The 18,680-nt window shown below is 40.6% G+C and overlaps 1 protein-coding gene across 6 annotated transcripts in view; it reads right to left on the reverse strand.

The window, feature by feature from the left end:
* Positions 1-3: 3 nt before the first annotated feature.
* The window catches only part of trpm6 (transient receptor potential cation channel, subfamily M, member 6), a 39,561-nt gene continuing 20,884 nt past the window's right edge, over positions 4-18,680 (reverse strand). For 2 of the 6 annotated variants that reach the window (XM_047382450.1, XM_047382451.1), the window contains 29 exons: positions 18,347-18,400; positions 17,439-17,573; positions 17,210-17,329; positions 16,857-17,128; positions 13,427-13,655; positions 12,465-12,617; positions 12,203-12,358; positions 11,986-12,114; positions 11,598-11,849; positions 11,330-11,504; positions 8,984-9,098; positions 8,707-8,903; positions 8,244-8,376; positions 7,648-8,089; positions 7,202-7,516; positions 6,860-7,130; positions 6,670-6,767; positions 6,425-6,527; positions 5,426-5,472; positions 5,269-5,333; positions 5,155-5,180; positions 4,992-5,042; positions 4,747-4,812; positions 4,318-4,610; positions 2,802-2,884; positions 2,519-2,724; positions 2,352-2,403; positions 2,108-2,220; positions 4-434 (listed from right to left, as the gene is read on the reverse strand). In XM_047382450.1, coding sequence (XP_047238406.1) covers positions 340-434; positions 2,108-2,220; positions 2,352-2,403; positions 2,519-2,724; positions 2,802-2,884; positions 4,318-4,610; positions 4,747-4,812; positions 4,992-5,042; positions 5,155-5,180; positions 5,269-5,333; positions 5,426-5,472; positions 6,425-6,527; positions 6,670-6,767; positions 6,860-7,130; positions 7,202-7,516; positions 7,648-8,089; positions 8,244-8,376; positions 8,707-8,903; positions 8,984-9,098; positions 11,330-11,504; positions 11,598-11,849; positions 11,986-12,114; positions 12,203-12,358; positions 12,465-12,617; positions 13,427-13,655; positions 16,857-17,128; positions 17,210-17,329; positions 17,439-17,573; positions 18,347-18,400 — 4,446 coding nt within the window. In that variant the 3' untranslated portion in view covers positions 4-339. Of the gene's footprint in view, positions 435-2,107; positions 2,221-2,351; positions 2,404-2,518; positions 2,725-2,801; positions 2,885-4,317; positions 4,611-4,746; positions 4,813-4,991; positions 5,043-5,154; positions 5,181-5,268; positions 5,334-5,425; positions 5,473-6,424; positions 6,528-6,669; positions 6,768-6,859; positions 7,131-7,201; positions 7,517-7,647; positions 8,090-8,243; positions 8,377-8,706; positions 8,904-8,983; positions 9,099-11,329; positions 11,505-11,597; positions 11,850-11,985; positions 12,115-12,202; positions 12,359-12,464; positions 12,618-13,426; positions 13,656-16,856; positions 17,129-17,209; positions 17,330-17,438; positions 17,574-17,647; positions 18,077-18,346; positions 18,401-18,680 lie in introns of those variants that run through there. The other 4 variants (XM_047382452.1, XR_007040789.1, XM_047382453.1 and 1 more) reach the window with 4 other exon arrangements.

Genomic DNA, 18,680 nt, shown 5'->3' on the forward strand with positions numbered 1-18,680 from the left:
TTCTGCCTTTTTCTATTTTTTATTTAAACAGTTTTTTATTATTGATTCAAGATACAACAACAAATAGTGTGCAAGTTTACAATAATTCAGTTATGTATTTAAAAAAAATACAGAAAATGTCATTAAATGTTATTACCCTTTTTGGTTGTCTCTCTATTCGCTTTATATTCATATGTGAATATTAGTAATTTTAGTTCAAATTCAGAAAATCCAATAATCCTATCAGGCAGTTTACACTGTAAACAAATAAGGGCTGATATGGTTTCAAAAAAACATTTTTTAGATAAAGTGCGTGTGTCTTTTTTTTTTGTTCCTGCTTCATCCTTCCTCGGTCAAACGTTACATCGCGTTTCCATCGCTGTCTCGTTCTTCTTTCCCCGACATCAGCTCTGCCTCGCTGCTGTTCTCGCAGCTGTCTGGGTGCCTCCTTAAATCTGAACAACAGAAACATCAGTTAGCGACACGCCACTCCAATAACACAGTCATTATCACAAGAAAGAGAATACTGACAGGCCTGGGAGGAAGTCCACGCATCCAGCATAAATAATTTGGTTTGATTTGTTGGGAGAGATCTTGGAGAGGACACAAGAAAAGGAAGAGCAAACACGACGCACCTTTGAAATATCAAAACAACTGTGTCTGAGTGTTTGCGTTCATGTGTTTGTTTGGTGGGCTTGTTTGTTTTCGAGTGCAGTTTCTTTCCGCGCAGTTATCCTCTAGATGCTGGTATCGTGTCTACCCAGAGACATTAATTAATAGCTAATCAAAGCTAATGTCTCAGCAGCACATTGCCAGCACAAAGACATGATTAATACGTAATCAAAGGCCGCACAGCACAACGCACAAAGCAGGGCCCACCCCCATGCCTCAAACGCTACTGTTGTTTGAGAAATAAACGAAGACTCGTTGCTTAATTAGCTGGCTGCTGGTGCGCGCCGACTTCATTTGAAGTTGTCGGGGATTTCTCTCAGAGGCAACCTGGCCTCATGAGTGACGACACAGAGGTGACATTCAAATAAATGCAAATGCACAGGTATTCAAGAGGAATCAACAGAGTGACATAAAACTACATAATGAATTTTTTTCAAACATCACTAAAACAATACAGGATCTTAAAAAAATATTAATGCTCCATTTAGATACAATTACTTTTGCCCATTCTTCTTTGCTAGATTGTGACATTTGGATGGAAAGAAACTTTGATTAGAGCCTTCTAATACACCCATTTGCTTTGATTAAAATCAAACACTGTAGCTCTGGGTGAGTGTTTAGGGCTGTTCTGCTGGAAGTTACACTTCTGTCAAATTGGCGAGTCTTTTTCTGCCTCTAACTGGTTTTTATTCCAGTATTGTCCTATGCTTTGCTCCATCTATTCTCCCATCAACCCTGACCAGGTTCCCTGCCCTTGCTTAAAAAAAGCATTCACATAGCTTGATGGCGCCATCATGTTTCACTCTAGGGATGGTTTTAAGGGTGATGTGCAGTGTTAGTTTTAGCCTTTGAGCTAATTTTAAACGGGGTTTCTCATTGCTTTCTTTCCAAAATGGCATTCTTCTTGTCATTTTTCAATATCTTTGTATTGTCCTGTCAGCAGATTCTTCCAACTGTGCTGTGGATCTCTGCACCTCCTCTAAAGTTACCATGGACCTCTCGGTTACCTCATTAAAGTGCTTTTTCCATGTCAGTTTAGGTGAACAGCCATGTCTTAGTATTTTGTAACATACTCTTCCATTTTCAGATGATGGATTAAACAGTGCTCTATGAGATGTTCATGAATCAGGATATTGTTTTTATGAACTAGCCCTGGTTTAATCTTCCTCCCTGACCTGTCTGCTGTGTTCCTTGGTCTTCATGATGCTTTTTGTTCCTCTAATGTTCTCTGACAAACCTCTGAAGCCTTCACAGGACAGTTGGATTTATACTAAATTTAAATGGCATACAGTTGCACTGGATTTTATTTAGGGGTGCTTAGGGGTGTTGTTTGTAACTTGACTAAATTTTGACAATGTTCAAGTGGTCTGAATACTTTTGCAAGGCATTGTATTTTCTGACATTTCCTTTATCTTGCACATGGTTACTGGTTTTGAAAATTTGTGACATTTCTGACCTTTCAGACCCAGTCTGCGGCAGCAGAAGTTGCAGGAGTGTTTCTGCAGGAAGGCACTAATGGCAACGTCTCCAAGGTTATCAGGACCAAAGAGCATTTCACCCCTGTTACAGCTGCAAAAGGGGAGCATGAAAGTTCTCTCTTAACTGATATGTGCCTTTCAGTTCTTGACAGAATTAGGAAGCTCTAAATGCATAGTTAAACACTGTGTTAAACTGTGTGTGGTTATTTTAGATTTGTATACCTTTGGTCATCACCCATAATGACTGTCGGATCAGTCAGCTCGTCTCCTACTCCTGTCAACGGCATAAAGGAGAGATATAACCAGAGTAAATAATAAAAAAATAAATGCAAACACTTACACAAAGATACAAATACATGTCACAAATACAAAAATAGTGAAACCCTTACCTTGTATGTCAAGCACCAGCATTTCTCTGCGTGTGTACTCGTATGTCCAGTGGGAAAACGCCAACAGCATGTCCTCCAGTGAACAGCAGGGGGCGATCTCTTCCCCTGTGTTGTTGTTGTATTTCCTGAAGTTGCCATTCAGATTTCTCTCAATAGTCAGCCACTGGCCATTAGTATGCCAGAGGGCCAGGGAAACATCTAGAAATCTAGTACAAAGGAAGCAAGGTCAGCACATCCAGACACAAGCACCTACGGGTAGCATTCAGAGAAGAAACACACACACCTTGGTGAGTGATGCATATCATCAGGTTTGATCTGGTTAAACACTTGCATCATTTTCTGAGCTGCTCTCTGCTGCTGGATCTCCTGCAGGGTGTCAAAGATGTTGATCACAGAGTTACATATTACAAAGTTTAAGGATGTATATATATATACAGGGGTTGGACAATGAAACTGAAACACCTGTCATTTTAGTGTGGGAGGTTTCATGGCTAAACTGGACCAGCCTGGTAGCCAGTCTTCATTGATTGCACATTGCACCAGTAAGAGCAGAGTGTGAAGGTTCAATTAGCAGGGTAAGAGCACAGTTTTGCTCAAAATATTGAAATGTACACAACATTATGGGTGACATACCAGAGTTCAAAAGAGGACAAATTGTTGGTGCACGTCTTGCTGGCGCATCTGTGACCAAGACAGCAAGTCTTTGTGATGTATCAAGAGCCACGGTATCCAGGGTAATGTCAGCATACCACCAAGAAGGACGAACCACATCCAACAGGATTAACTGTGGATGCAAGAGGAAGCTGTCTGAAAGGGATGTTCAGGTGCTAACCCGGATTGTATCCAAAAAACATAAAACCACGGCTGCCCAAATCACGACAGAATTAAATGTGCACCTCAACTCTCCTGTTTCCACCAGAACTGTCCGTTGGGAGCTCCACAGGGTCAATATACACGGCCGGACTGCTATAGCCAAACTTTTGGTCACTCATGCCAATGCCAAACGTCGGTTTCAATGGTGCAAGGAGCGCAAATCTTGGGCTGTGGACAATGTGAAACATGTATTGTTCTCTGATGAGTCCACCTTTACTGTTTTCCCCACATCCAGGAAAGGTATGGTGTGGAGAAGCCCCAAAGAAGCGTACCACCCAGACTGTTGCATGCCCAGAGTGAAGCATGGGGGTGGATCAGTGATGGTTTGGGCTGCCATATCATGGCATTCCCTTGGCCCAATACTTGTGCTAGATGGGCGCGTCACTGCCAAGGACTACCGAACCATTCTTGAGGACGATGTGCATCCAATGGTTCAAACATTGTATCCTGAAGGCGGTGCCGTGTATCAGGATGACAATGCACCAATACACACAGCAAGACTGGTGAAAGATTGGTTTGATGAACATGAAAGTGAAGTTGAACATCTCCCATGGCCTGCACAGTCACCAGATCTAAATATTATTGAGCCACTTTGGGGTGTTTTGGAGGAGCGAGTCAGTAAACGTTTTCCTCCACCAGTATCACATAGTGACCTGGCCACTATCCTGCAAGAAGAATGGCTTAAAATCCCTCTGACCACTGTGCAGGACTTGTGTATGTCATTCCCAAGATGAATTGACGCTGTATTGGCCGCAAAAGGAGGCTCTACACCATACTAATAAATGATTGTGGTCTAAAACCAGGTGTTTCAGTTTCATTGTCCAACCCCTGTATATATTTATATATAAGGGGTATTTTTCTATTAAACAGGTGATCTTTCGGCAATGTCTTCCTTAAATGCACTTTAGATGGTTTTGGAAACATACCCTTAAACAAAGCTGCAGTGCGGTGCACCCATGGAAGTACCTCTGCCAAGCACGAATCACCTCCGGCTTAAAGGCTTTCACCACATATATCTGACCAAGCTTGAGCACGTCCTGTTCTGCCCAGGTACACAGCATTCTGCAGCCCTGCCGGAGACCCCCGTCCAGGGAACCCTCCTCACTAGAGAGCGGCTTAAGCAGCGCAGACAGACCTCTGGAGGACCAGCTAGAGACTGAGCTGGACTCAGCTTCAATGTGTACTTCCTCCAGAGAGAAGACACTCACTTTTTCACCTCCTGCAGACAGTGAGAAAAAAGCTCAATAGTCTGGAAATGTAGAAAATAAAAACATTAAAAGATATTAAGATTTTTGTTTGTCTGTTTTGTTTTTGTTTATCAAAAAGAGGAGTTCAACAACAAGAAAGCATGTTACCCAAAATGGAAACAGGAGTAAAGGGAATGCTGTGAGCCAGTCTCATCAGATTGTTTCGCTCCATGGCTTATAAAACAGAGATAGGCACAGTACTATCACAACAACAATACAGTAACAAAGAAAATGAACCAAAAACGGTGCACAACTAGAAAAAGTCCATAGAAAGCATCTTTAGAACTTTATACATAAAAAGTGTTGCTGTATCTGATTAAATAAAAAATGTATTTTCTTTATAAGGTCAATACCTGAAAAGTGTGGGTATAGATTGTCACTGGACTGGAAGGAGGAGCTCTTGGCTGCAGCAAAAAAAAAAAAGTACATTTAAAATACTAAAATGTAAGTCTCAGAGGAGTTCATAAATTAACTAACCAGCACATTATATAATATGTATTGAATGTTAAAAAATACCTTCGGGAGCAAATCCGCTCTGCACACTGGGACACAAATGGAAAAAAAAAACCGTCCTTAGAATAATTACATATTCCAGTTAACTATGAAGGATAAGCCAAAGGAGTGACTTACGAAGACTTGCGGCTCATTGATCTGGCCCAGCTGTTCCATGCTGAATGAGTGGGGCTCCACATCTCCTGAGAATCAGAATACCCCACAATATTCTTCAGACATTTTACTGATACTTCCAATAAACACCTCATAAACCAAAAGTTCAGCCAAAACAAACCTGATGGGAAAATGCTTGCTTCTGCATCAAATCAGTGGGATCAAAATCTGAAAAAATATTAATATCAGTGCTCATTATTATAATTTTTTTTCCAAAATAAAGCTGGACTATAATGTATATAAAGGCTACCATACAGTGTACAATATTTTGACAGTTTTCGTCTCATCCATCCACAACACCCTCTTCCACCTTTTTTTTTCTTATGGATTTCTTTCAGTAACAACTTTCTTCTTACCTCTCTAAAGGGCAGATTAGTAGAATGCACTAGTAATAGCTGTCCTCTTGAAAAAATGAGTGGAGATTTTACCACAGGTGTGGATCTTTGCAGCTACTCCACAGGTAACATGGTTCTCCTGGCTGCTTCTCTACTCCCTCCCCTAGCTGTTGGTTTAGGTGGATGTTATCTCTTGGTGGGTTTGCAGCTTACCCTTTACAGATGATGGAATGAACAGAAATCTATAGGATATTAAAACTTTAGGATACTGATTTATAACCCAACCCTGCTTTAAACTTTTCTACAACTTTCCCCCAACCTGTCTGTTGGGTTCCTTGTTCTTCGTGGTACTGTTTGTTCACTAAGGTTTTCTAACAAACCTCTACGGCCTTTGCAGAACAGCTGGATTAATACTGAGAAAACATTGCACACAGGTGGGCTGTTTACTGCGTACAACCTCTGAAAGTAATTAGTTTCTCTGGATTTTATTCAGTGGGATTATTTAGAGAGACCTGCACACAGTTGAACACCACACTTTTCAGAAGTATATTTGGAAAAAAAATTAAACCCAGAAACCCATTACACACAGGTAGACTGTATTTACTAATTAGGTGACTGCTTTAAATTATTGGTTGGACTGCATTTTATTTATGGGTATTAGACTAAATAGGGCTGAATACACATCACAAGAAAAAAATACTATCCAAACGTATGTCTCACTTCTCCTCCAGATCACAATAAACCATTACTTTGTGCTGGTTGTGTTGGTAAATGGAGATCCTTACTGAGCTGACTGAGGCTGGTTGAAGCTGACCAACATAAAGGTTCTCCAATAAACCTTCGGCGTCTTCTCCACAAGGCATCAGACAAGCGGGACTCTAAGCTCTCCTTTTTTGCAAAACATGCAAGAGATGGAAACAGGAAATTAAAAAGCAGAGACTTGAGATTTTTTGATTAATGCATGTTCAGCATCCTTTTTCTTTTGTCGTGAAAAGAGTAAACGTCAGTAGTGTGTTCTGGATCACATTACTGGATCTGCAGAGCTCTCTTTTATCTTTACTGTCTTCCTGTTGTGGTTTTTGCCTCTGCTGTCTAGGTCTTGAGAGGAGTCTGGGGACTTTGCCCATTCTGCAAAAACAAAGATATAACCATGTACTGGGGACTCTTAATCTATGACAACATAATAACCCAGGACATAAAAGTGGTACAAGGAGCTTTACCTTGGCTCTTGCTGCACTGTAAAGACGTATCATCCCTAAAGCCTCTTCTGTCAAACATGCACGCCTTGTTCATCGTTTCATTAAGAGATGGAAAAGATCCCCTTGTTGGACTGAGGGGTGCACCAGAAAAAGTCATGTTCTCCATGCTGGATGAAAGAGACCTGCAGAATCCAAATGGACGTTCTCTGTGCATACACGCCCACCTGGGGGATAATGGGGGTTTTCTCCAATTGCTGGAATGTCTGGATGGAAAACTTGGTTCACTTACATCCTGAGAAAACACAGAACATCATGAATATCAGGGCCAGACAAAGTAAAACCATTACCACAGGCCACAAATACCTCCATATGGGATAGATCTTCTTGTGTCATTTCTTCTTCTTCCTCTTCCCTTTCAGCATCCTCTTCTCCTTCTTCCATTGAAGCTTCCTCCTGACTGGGATACAAATATAGGTCATATGTCCAGGCTCTGTTATGTGGCATCCCAAAGGCTTTGGGAGAAATAGGAGACCCACAGCGGGATGATTCAGGGGACCCAGAAGGTGTCTTATTCCTTGCACCACCAAACTTAAACTGAGAGGTGGAAGCATGTGATCCATGTCTAAAGCCTTTAAACCAGTTCTCACTGGGATCTTCAACAGGAGCAGGCTTGAAATCCTGCAGAAAATATGAGTTTATTTAAATCACACTTAACATGTCAGTATGTGATAATTTGACTGTTTCAGAGATAAACAACTAAGATAGAGACAATACTTCAGTCTCTTGAAAAACTGCATTTTTGTAGCCACCTCTTTTGATGTTTCCTCTCCTGCCTCAGTGTGTCCCTTTTTTCCTTCTTTGCCTTCTTTGATTCCGACGTAGGGCTCCTGCAATGCTCGCTGACTGGCCTCGAGAGCAAAGCCCTTCAGCAAAGAGGGCGGGGTGCTTTTACAGGCTTCAATCTTCAGGAGGCGCGCATTAGAAACATCACAGTCTCCTCTTCCCCTGTGTGGGAGGGTCCAGCTGTGAGGAAGGACGTGACGGTGTGCTTCTTTGACACGGCGACACTGAGCCAGACGGGCCTCTTCCTGTTGAAGGCTGTCAGAGGCAAGAAGCAGAGCGATGGTGTCCACAGCCAATGCAGAAAGGTCCTGAAGCTGACCAAGCTGACCATCCAACTCCGACAGGCTGTCCTGAATGAAGTGGACCTTCTCTGAGACCTCCCCCACCATCCCACACAGCTCATCAGCTCTAGTGGTACAACAACAAAGACAAATGTTGATACTTGTCAGCGACAATGTAATAAGGTTTCTGCCATTTCTAAACAACTACTCCTGCTCAAACCAACTCCCAAAAAAACAAAAAACTCTTTTTATGCTAGTATCCAGTCCAATATCCAACAAACCTCTCAGCTGTGGCTCTGATTCTGTTTATTTCAGTGTTGTGGAGATCTTCATTCTTCTCACGAAAGTAGACTTCGACACATTTCTCCTCAAACTCATAGAGCTTCTTTCTATCTTTCAGGCCCAGATATAGTTCTGGTAAAACAAAATAAAAAACAGAAGAAATGCCTTTACTTAGTGCAGGGGTCTTCACCTCCAGTCCTTGAGAGCTACTGTCCTGCAACTTTTAGATGAATCCCTGCTCCAACCCACTTCAGTCAAACTGAAGGCCTCTGGCAAACTTCATGGCATGCTGAAGAGGTAATTCAATCATTTGATTCAACTGTGTTGGAGCTGGGATGTATCTAAAAGGTGAAGGATAGTAGCTCTCGACGACTGGAGTTGGAGAACCCAGATGTATTTAACAAAAACAAAATCACTCCAAATTGTTTTTTCCTCAACACCACATTTATGTTCGGTACTCACTTAGCCCAGAGCGCCTCTCATCTTGCTCAGCATCTCCACAAAATCTCCTGTAGATGCTTCTCACTGCAAGAACCACATGACTGAAAAGGATGAGGGGCGGGGGCAGCCACGGCCTATCCTGGTAGGTTCTTATGTAGCGGTAACGATTGTACTTCCACAGTTTGTTGGATATTGAGGCCATATCAAAATAGATGTTGCTGTTAGGGATAAAATGACATCAATTTACACAATGCTCTTTTCAGCAACCTATTTCTTTGTCATACTAAAGGGAGCTCACTTAAAAAATGCAATGAGAATGTTGACCATGATGATGTACTGGAAGAACATGTAGACAGCCTGGAGAAGCGGTGGTAGGAAAGATGCAGGAGGACACGAACCACCCTCAGCACATGCTGTCAACACACAAACACATAGATTTTACACTCAAGGGAATCAGCATGGTAACTGAAAATACACAAAAAACCAATAGGGTAACATTTCAGTTACTGGTTGAATTACGCTGAAGTCACTGACTAATGTCTTACGGCAACACATGACCCCCAAAGTAAATTGTTGTCCCCGCGGTGGTCCTCCCGGGGTGCCCGTGCCCTTGGGGGCCTTTGGATGTCTGTGGTTTAGGTCCAGGGGAGCAGGTCTTTGGCTCCTCACACTCGCTATTGCATATTTTTATGGAGAAACCTTATATACACATGCGCGGTCACACTTTCACCCACATCTGTTCAAGTGTTAACAGATGCAGAGATATACTCAATATCGAGCCACTGTTGTCACTAAATATGTCTTGCTTTCAATATTACTGTGCACTTTTCTGTAACATTGCTGTTGTTATATATGTGTTTTTGCAGGTGTAGAAGCAGTCTTCTAGAGTGTTATCTTGTATTTTCTACATCCTTCTTTCTCTCCTCTATTCTTTACTCCTTCTCTCCATTTTTCCTTTTCGCCCAACATCGCTTTCTTTCTTAGGGTAAGGTAAGGTAAGTTTATTTATATAGCGCTTTTCAGTAACGAGACACTCAAAGCGCTGTACATACAATTACAATACAATCACAAAGAAAATAAACACAGATACAGACACAGAAAAACAAATCAAATGATACTACAATCCTTCTAAGAAATCTAAAAATCTATGAATCCTTCTGAGAAATCTAAAAATCTCTGGCCAACATTACAATGATACAGATAACATTAATAATCCTTTGGGTTTTACTGGTAAGAGCTGGTTCTAAACCAATCTTTCTAAAGAGGTAATTATATCATTAAGTCCTCTATGTAGGGGAAAGCATCTTGTGCTAAGAGAGAATGATCCTTGGGTTTGCTGATACAATGCAGTTGTAGTCCCATAATAACAGTCATTCGCATCCATTGAAATTTAACTAAGCAATCACTGAGTTCTGACTAAGGAAGCTGAGTCACTGGTGTACAAACAGCTTTTGTTCAAATTTTTAAGAAATGAGTATTATTTTCCTTTCACTGGTAAATCTAAAAATCTAAGAAAAGGAGAAGAAATGAAATCCACATTTAGGTAAAAATAAGGAGCATGGGAGAGCAACACACATAAGCAAAGATTTTGCAGGGGCATGGTGGACTCGTGAGGATGCCAATATTTAAGTATGATCATGTGTGCAAAGAATTAGACTGTCAACACTGACGAAGGGGCCATTGTCCTTGAAGAAGAGATGGAAGTTTTATCAAATGTCCATACAGTTCAGTTCACAGACGAGGGGGGTTGCTGGGGCAGAGCGTCGTATTTACAGAACATCCAGGAGAAATGTTTTGATAAGAAGCCTGTAGACTGCTTGCTTCTTGTTTTCCTTTTTATTTCCATTTCCGTGTACATTGCAATTAAAATAATCCCAAAGCAGTTTCTAATAACGTTTTTTTCATATATACGTATCAAGTGGTGCATTAAAGCATTAGCCGTAATGCTCCACCTGTGAAAGTAAATCTGTTGGGCTTCTTGGCACTCAAACAACAATTCTGAGCCATACTCTGCTGGACAGGAAAAAAAAAAAAAGATAAACGGTGTCAAATTACGGTTAATAAGTGAAGCCTTCACAATGAAGAGCACAGTGAAAGATAAACTATATTTGCTGCTTTAGCTCCATGCATGCCTGTTTCATGTGACAAAACAGGCAACAGAAAATAAGGGCTTTCCTAGCCTGCATATCACAGCCACCCAGCAGAATCTCCAGAAGAGAAAAAATATCTTATCTGCCAGGAAAGACAAACAAGAGAGACAAGTGTCCAGAATCATCAATGGCAACTACTTACAACACTGATGAAATGGGGTTAGTCTACAATAAACCTGAGAACACAGTGACAAACATTTTTAATCAGTGTTTCTAGTACTGACCGAAATAGATGTTTGGTCATAGAGAACAGTTTATAGATTTCTGGTAATAATTATTAAGCACAGCAGTGGAAGACTGATGATGTGGGGTTGATGTGCATCATCAAATCCACCGCAGAAATTAATAACGTCTGATGTGTTGTTCATTTCAGATCTATTTTAAGCCCTCTTATAGACTGGGTAGTTTTTATTTAATATTTACTGTCTTCAGAAGAGTGGGTGCACTTTCTATATTTTAATCATAACTGCTACATTTTCTAATGATCCACCTACGATCAATTTCTCCTGCGTAAACTTCGCCAAAGATCATCCAGTAGGGCTGAAAGACTACATCTCGAGCTAGACTCCACGATGGCTCTTGATCTGGCGACAAGATGGACTTCCTGGACACCCCAAAGCTCAGCAGCACAATAGCCATCATTACCACAATGAAGAACATGTTAGTGGTCTGGGTACACACATAGGAGAGAAAAGAGAAGAGGTTCACTGATTTTTCCACTACAGCATTATCCTTCTATAGGAAGAAGTGGTCGCTACTCACCATCTTGGTGATCATGGTGATGTAAGGTCCAGCATGCTGATTGACAGCCAGAAGATCCAAAACTCTGATAAACCAGAAAATGATGTCCAGACAGTAAGCAGTGCGCCCTGCAGTCCGGTATGGATCACCATGCAAACGCATCGAAAGCCCAGCCAGGAACAGGAGGATGGCAACAAAGTCTGATATGTTCCAGTACTCTGAGAACCAAATCTTCAGCTTCTGCCTCAGCTTCCTCGGTTCAGACATTAAAACCTAAAGAAAAGATTTTATTACAGTTTTGTTTTAGTACTGTGACAACAACTTTCATTGTACTGTAGCTACTAAGCCACTCACCAATTCACAAAAATAGCTTAAAACGTCAAATGAGAAACAATGGAGGATAGCTCACCTCTCTGGTTTTCTCAATGGCTGTTGATATGATGTAGGCAATAACTAACCACTCCTTAACACTTGGCTGATCCTCCATCTTCACCAGGATGACGTAGGAGAACAGCATTAGAAAGCCCAAGTAGGACATCTAAAAGGAGACAAAATTATTCAGAGATTTGTTCTTTACAATGAATCAAACACAGCAAACATAAAGAAAAACAATGCACACAACCCACCGTGTGAAACCAGAACTTAACAACAGGAGCGGTGTAAAAATCATAGAGTTTTGTGATCCAGGACAGACACTGCACAAATACAGTGGACACGGTTTCCGAAGCACAACAGAGAGTTTTATTATAAAATGGGAGGCCTCGCTCTGCATCTAGACTGTCCTGTGAGATATTAAGACAAGAGAAAAGATGGCAAGTGATGAGAAGTCTGAGAGAAGTATCTAGTAATCCAAACCTTTAGTTAAAAAGTGTTGCATACGCATCCTACCATCTGATTGGATCCCTCAGGGACTGGCGGTGATTTGGCAGACTCGAGCCCAAACAGCATTGTTTCATGGCTCTGTGGTACGTGGCACATCTCAGCTTTGCTTTTAAACTCCAGAAGCAAGATGGCAGGAGGCAGGAGAAGGCTCAAAATAATCTAAAACAGAAACAATATGTGCATTATGATCACCAGGCAACTATCAGGAGAAACTCAGGAAGATTAACAAAGCAATGTGTTTTAACTAAAATGCCAATAGACTTACTTCAGTGAGGGGTAACCTACAATTTGTGAAACTTACAGGGCCTTGCAAAAGTATTCATACCTCTGTAACTTTTTTAGTCGTCACATTACAATCAAACACTTAAATGTATTCTTTAGGGATTTTAAGTGACAGACCAAGACATAGTAGTGCATAATTTTGAAGTAGAAGGAAAGTCATCAATAGTTTTCAAAAATAATTTTTCTAAAAAATCTAAATAATGTGGTGTGCATCTGTATTCAGTACCCCTGAGTCAATACATTGCAGAGTCACCTTTCGCTTCAATTACAGCAGAGGGTCTTTTGGAGTAAGTCCCTATATGGCTTGTGGCAGGACTTTCAATCATTGTTTTCTTCTTTAAGGACCAGATCTGGTGTGCACAAATAGGTTGTCCTGTCAACAGACTCTCCTTTTTGTGATGTGGATCTCTGCAGATAAGGTGAAAATTTTGTCTTATCGCCTAATCTTGCTTTAAATTTTTCCACAACTCTATCCCTGACCTGTCTGCTGTTATCCTTGGTCTTCATGATGCACAAATGTTCTCTTACAAACCTCTGATGCCTTCACAGAACAGCCGAATTATACAGAAATGAAATTACACACAGCTGGACTCTATATACTGTTTAGGTAACTTCTCAAGACAATTGGCTATACTGGGTTTTATTGAGGGATATCAGAGTAAATGAGGCTGAGTATAACCGTTTACCTTCAGAAAAGAGTTTTTTCTCATGTTGAGTGGGCCGGTCCAGAGATCTGTGAGCAGGGTCTGAGTGCAGGAGTGGGACACAAATGCTCTATGACATGAGGAGACAGCCAGCTGCAGACATGTGAAGTGACTCCATGCCTCCATCTCAGAGGTTAACAGTTTCATGGCCATTTGCTCGTTCTGCTGAAATGCACAATCTAGCACATCCACTGCCAGCTGACCAAACTCACTGGTACAGAGAGAGGACAAAAAAGCAGGTTATAAGTGAAACAATACATGTAGTCCTGTAATAGATCGTTGTTGATGTTGTAAAAATGCATAGCAAATGCCCTCAAATCTAAATAAATAAATACAAATATCTAAAATTAAAAAACTGGACTGAGCCTGAGAAAAAAAGACTAAAAAAGATTTTCAAATGATTTTGTAATATCCAAGAAAAGGGTACATGTTTTTAAATGTACAGGACCCAAACAAACAGATCAAACAAACACCAGACAACTCGTGTTCAAGAAACAGGAAACCAATGCAAAGCTGTTACACTTTCCACATCATGTACAGGTCCTTCTCAAAATATTAGCATATTGTGATAAAGTTCATTATTTTCCATAATGTCATGATGAAAATTTAACATTTATATATTTTAGATTCATTGCACACTAACTGAAATATATCAGGTCTTTTATTGTCTTAATACGGATGATTTTGGCATACAGCTCATGAAAACCCAAAATTCCTATCTCACAAAATTAGCATATTTCATCCGACCAATAAAAGAAAAGTGTTTTTAATACAAAAAACGTCAACCTTCAAATAATCATGTACAGTTATGCAATCAATACTTGGTCGGGAATCCTTTTGCAGAAATGACTGCTTCAATGCGGCGTGGCATGGAGGCAATCAGCCTGTGGCACTGCTGAGGTCTTATGGAGGCCCAGGATGCTTCGATAGCGGCCTTTAGCTCATCCAGAGTGTTGGGTCTTGAGTCTCTCAACGTTCTCTTCACAATATCCCACAGATTCTCTATGGGGTTCAGGTCAGGAGAGTTGGCAGGCCAATTGAGCACAGTGATACCATGGTCAGTAAACCATTTACCAGTGGTTTTGGCACTGTGAGCAGGTGCCAGGTTGTGCTGAAAAATGAAATCTTCATCTCCATAAAGCTTTTCAGCAGATGGAAGCATGAAGTGCTCCAAAATCTCCTGATAGCTAGCTGCATTGACCCTGCCCTTGATAAAACACAGTGGACCAACACCAGCAGCTGACACGGCACCCCAGACCATCACTGACTGTGGGTACTTGACACTGGACTTCTGGCATTTTGGCATTTCCTTCTTCCCAGTCTTCCTCCAGACTCTGGCACCTTGATTTCCGAATGACATGCAGAATTTGCTTTCATCCGAAAAAAGTACTTTGGACCACTGAGCAACAGTCCAGTTCTGCTTCTCTGTAGCCCAGGTCAGGCGCTTCTGCCGCTGTTTCTGGTTCAAAAGTGGCTTGACCTGGGGAATGCGGCACCTGTAGCCCATTTCCTGCACACGCCTGTGCACGGTGGCTCTGGATGTTTCTACTCCAGACTCAGTCCACTGCTTCCGCAGGTCCCCCAAGGTCTGGAATCGGCCCTTCTCCACAATCTTCCTCAGGGTCCGGTCACCTCTTCTCGTTGTGCAGCGTTTTCTGCCACACTTTTCCCTTCCCACAGACTTCCCACTGAGGTGCCTTGATACAGCACTCTGGGAACAGCCTATTCGTTCAGAAATTTCTTTCTGTGTCTTACCCTCTTGCTTGAGGGTGTCAATAGTGGCCTTCTGGACAGCAGTCAGGTCGGCAGTCTTGCCCATGATTGGGGTTTTGAGTGATGAACCAGGCTGGGAGTTTTAAAGGCCTCAGGAATCTTTTGCAGGTGTTTAGAGTTAACTTGTTGATTCAGATGATTAGGTTCATAGCTCGTTTAGAGACCCTTTTAATGATATGCTAATTTTGTGAGATAGGAATTTTGGGTTTTCATGAGCTGTATGCCAAAATCATCCGTATTAAGACAATAAAAGATCTGAAATATTTCAGTTAGTGTGCAATGAATCTAAAATATATGAATGTTACATTTTCATCATTACATTATGGAAAATAATGAACTTCATCACAATATGCTAATATTTTGAGAAGGACCTGTATTTTAGGACTGTTCACCTAAAGAAATGACTAGTGATGGCCAAATGAGGCTTTATGAATCTATGAACCTTATGAACTAGGGCTGCACCTATAGGTAACTTTAGTAATCGATTGATCTAGTGATTAATTTTTGGATTAATTCATCTCTTAGTTCATCTCAATTCATCTCTTAGTAAATTATCATACTTAAATAAACAAGTGTTTTGAACTTAAAAAACAACCATTTATTAACCATTTTAAATGCATTGTAAATGGCAGAAGCTTAAAAAAAATCGATTCAATGCTAAGAACATGGCATTTTAATAATAGTCTTTAAATAAAAAAAAGAAGAAGTGCATTTTGTTGCATGTTGCTAGGTGCAATTGTAGAAATTATTTGTAAAAACATGAACAATGCTTAGGTGAAGCAAAAATTATGCCAGATATGAAGATTGTTTCAACAATTGATTAATCCCAATTAATCCGATTCATTGTTTCAGCCCTATTTTGAACCAATGCACACACATCTCTCCACTGCCTCAGATGAACACACACAATCAGCACGTCGGGCTGTTTGCACATACACACACGCACCGTCACAGTCGTGTTTCCAACTTCTGTCTGTGTTCTTTACGTTTAAATACACAGCAACCTCCAAAACTATTGACAGTACCCAAGCGGGAGTCCAGTTTCTTCCATCCCAAATACATTTGTTTCGCTTAATGCTTTTAAGTTCTGCCTAACGAACCAAACCGATCAGCTGATTCAGACTGAATGAAGCAGGGAAATGGTTTAAAAATCATCAGTCATGTTTTTTTTTCCATTTAGAAGCAAGCTCTGACACATGGCTTCAGAAAAATATCCAGCAGAGTTTGAAGCCAGCTTGATTATAGAGGACTTTAATCAGTATAAATCATATAATGTTCTTCAAACTAAACAATCCACATTCTGGGCCAGAATGTTTAAGAAAGACAAACAGTTTCTGCTAATGTTACAACAACAGTACATTTGCTCTGACAAACTGTAGCTCTCCTTTAATGCATTGTTTGTAGAACAAAATACATTTTTTCTGTCAGGCCTTATTTGCAGGGTCAAATTGAGCTGTTTCTTTGAAAAGATCCATGTAGTTCAACACAAACAACTGCAAGTTATTCTTTAATGTGTCAATGTGGGGATAAATCTTTTGGTTGATTGAAATAAGAATCACTAGGGAATCCAGACTTTCCATTTTAGATGTGGTAAATTGCATAGGGTGTGGTTCCCTTTCACTTTGCTGCGTATACTTACATTGAATATGCCTTGAATCGCTCTGCAATAATGTCGTCCATGTTACTCTGCCGTACCTCAAAGGCCATCGAGCGATAAAGCTTACAGCCCACAATGGCTCTTGCCAATGCTTCCTCCCCATGTTGCCACAAGAACAGCGCCATCTGCTGGCGTTGCTGGAGCACAGCCCACACAAACAGGTCGTTGAAGTTGAAAGGACAGGGCGGCAGGGCGCCGCCAAGGCCTGAACTCAATCCCACCTGATGACTGGTCCTAGTCGACACAGTCTGATCCTGAAAAGTGAAAGTCTTTTAGACTGAAGTTAAACTCCTCATAAAATAAAGCACGTGGTCAGACCAAGTAGATTCACCAACTTTGCTTTTGTAGGGTTGGGCAGTTCTGAAGAAATGCAGATCTTGTTGACTTCTACCATTATTCAAGCTCATCCTTTGTCTTTGTTCACTAAAGGAACCTGAGCTGTCACATCTACTGTCCTACAAACAAGAAGGAAAGCTCTTTTAAATATCTCACAAAGTACTTGGAAGGTAATCTTTTTACAGGACATAATAAAAAGAATGCCAAAAACTACGCGTTTTTGCTCACTTTGCCCTGCATGCGGCTGTAGGCAGCTCTGAAGTTTTTCCGAGTGTAGGTGCTTCGATACGCGCCTCCGATGAGGTACTCTATAACCAACCCCATGTCAATGAGAGACAGACGGTAACCTATAGGAAGAGAGGTCTACGCACACAAAATGAACAATGAATATAAACACAGAGGCCTGTCTGTAAGTAAAATACCTTTGAAAAGTTTATTTATTTCAGTAATTCAACTCAAAAAGTGAAACTTTCATAGCTTAACACATAGCGTATATTTCGAGCATCTACAGCATTTTTGTTAAGTTTGATAATTATGGCTTAGAGCTAAAGAAGCCCAAAACTTCAGTTTCTCTGAAAATTTGATTATTGCATAAGGTCAAATTAAGAAGAAGACAGAAATGTCAACTGAAATGTATTAAAATGTCTTATGAACTTCCTCCAAACTCTTAAAAGGACATTGCTTCACAATCCCTTTAAACCCTATTGCCAGTGCACATGTTTCCACTCAACTTTCCAGTAATATAATTAGAAACAGCATTCTATGAACATTCAGGCATTCCCTGCTTTTGGAGGGCATTCATGACCGCCTGCTGGAAAACTTCCATGTCTGCAGTCATCCCCATGATTGTGTAGGCCACAACATATCTGTGTGAAAAATCCTTTGCATTGGTTTAATGCAATATTTATAAATGTAATCATTTTCTGAGTCAGATTTTACATTTAAATCATAATAATAAAAACAAACAGTAAATGGAATATATCACTTTGTGTGTAATGAATTAATATATGTGTTTCACATTAATTTAATTTGAAATGAACTTCTTTTACGATAAAATCAAAATGTTTTGAAATGTACTTGTATACAAGAGCTGTAGATATCTATGGCTTACATGTATTAATATTATTGTCACTCACCTGTTTTGCATCTTCAACAAGGTGCTGCAAGAAGCGCCGAGTCTGACCCTGGGGCTGGAAAAAGACATTTTTTATGTTATAAAAAGGAGCAGAAAAATATGAGCTTAGAAATGAAAGCCAAAAATAATCAAACAAAACAAGACAGCAGCAGCTCTCTGGATATTCATGTTTCATAAATGGATGAAAAGTTGTGAATAATTGACAGGCTATAAAATACATAAGATAAAGACTGAGTGGAGAAAAATCAGAAAAAAAGTGTAAATCATCTGCAAACAAGCATCCGAAATCAACAACTGGGAAAACACCCTGGATGCTGCTGACCATGCCGCTCACC

Source organism: Girardinichthys multiradiatus, chromosome 12, assembly GCF_021462225.1.
Source record: "Girardinichthys multiradiatus isolate DD_20200921_A chromosome 12, DD_fGirMul_XY1, whole genome shotgun sequence".
Classification (NCBI taxonomy): domain Eukaryota; kingdom Metazoa; phylum Chordata; class Actinopteri; order Cyprinodontiformes; family Goodeidae; genus Girardinichthys; species Girardinichthys multiradiatus.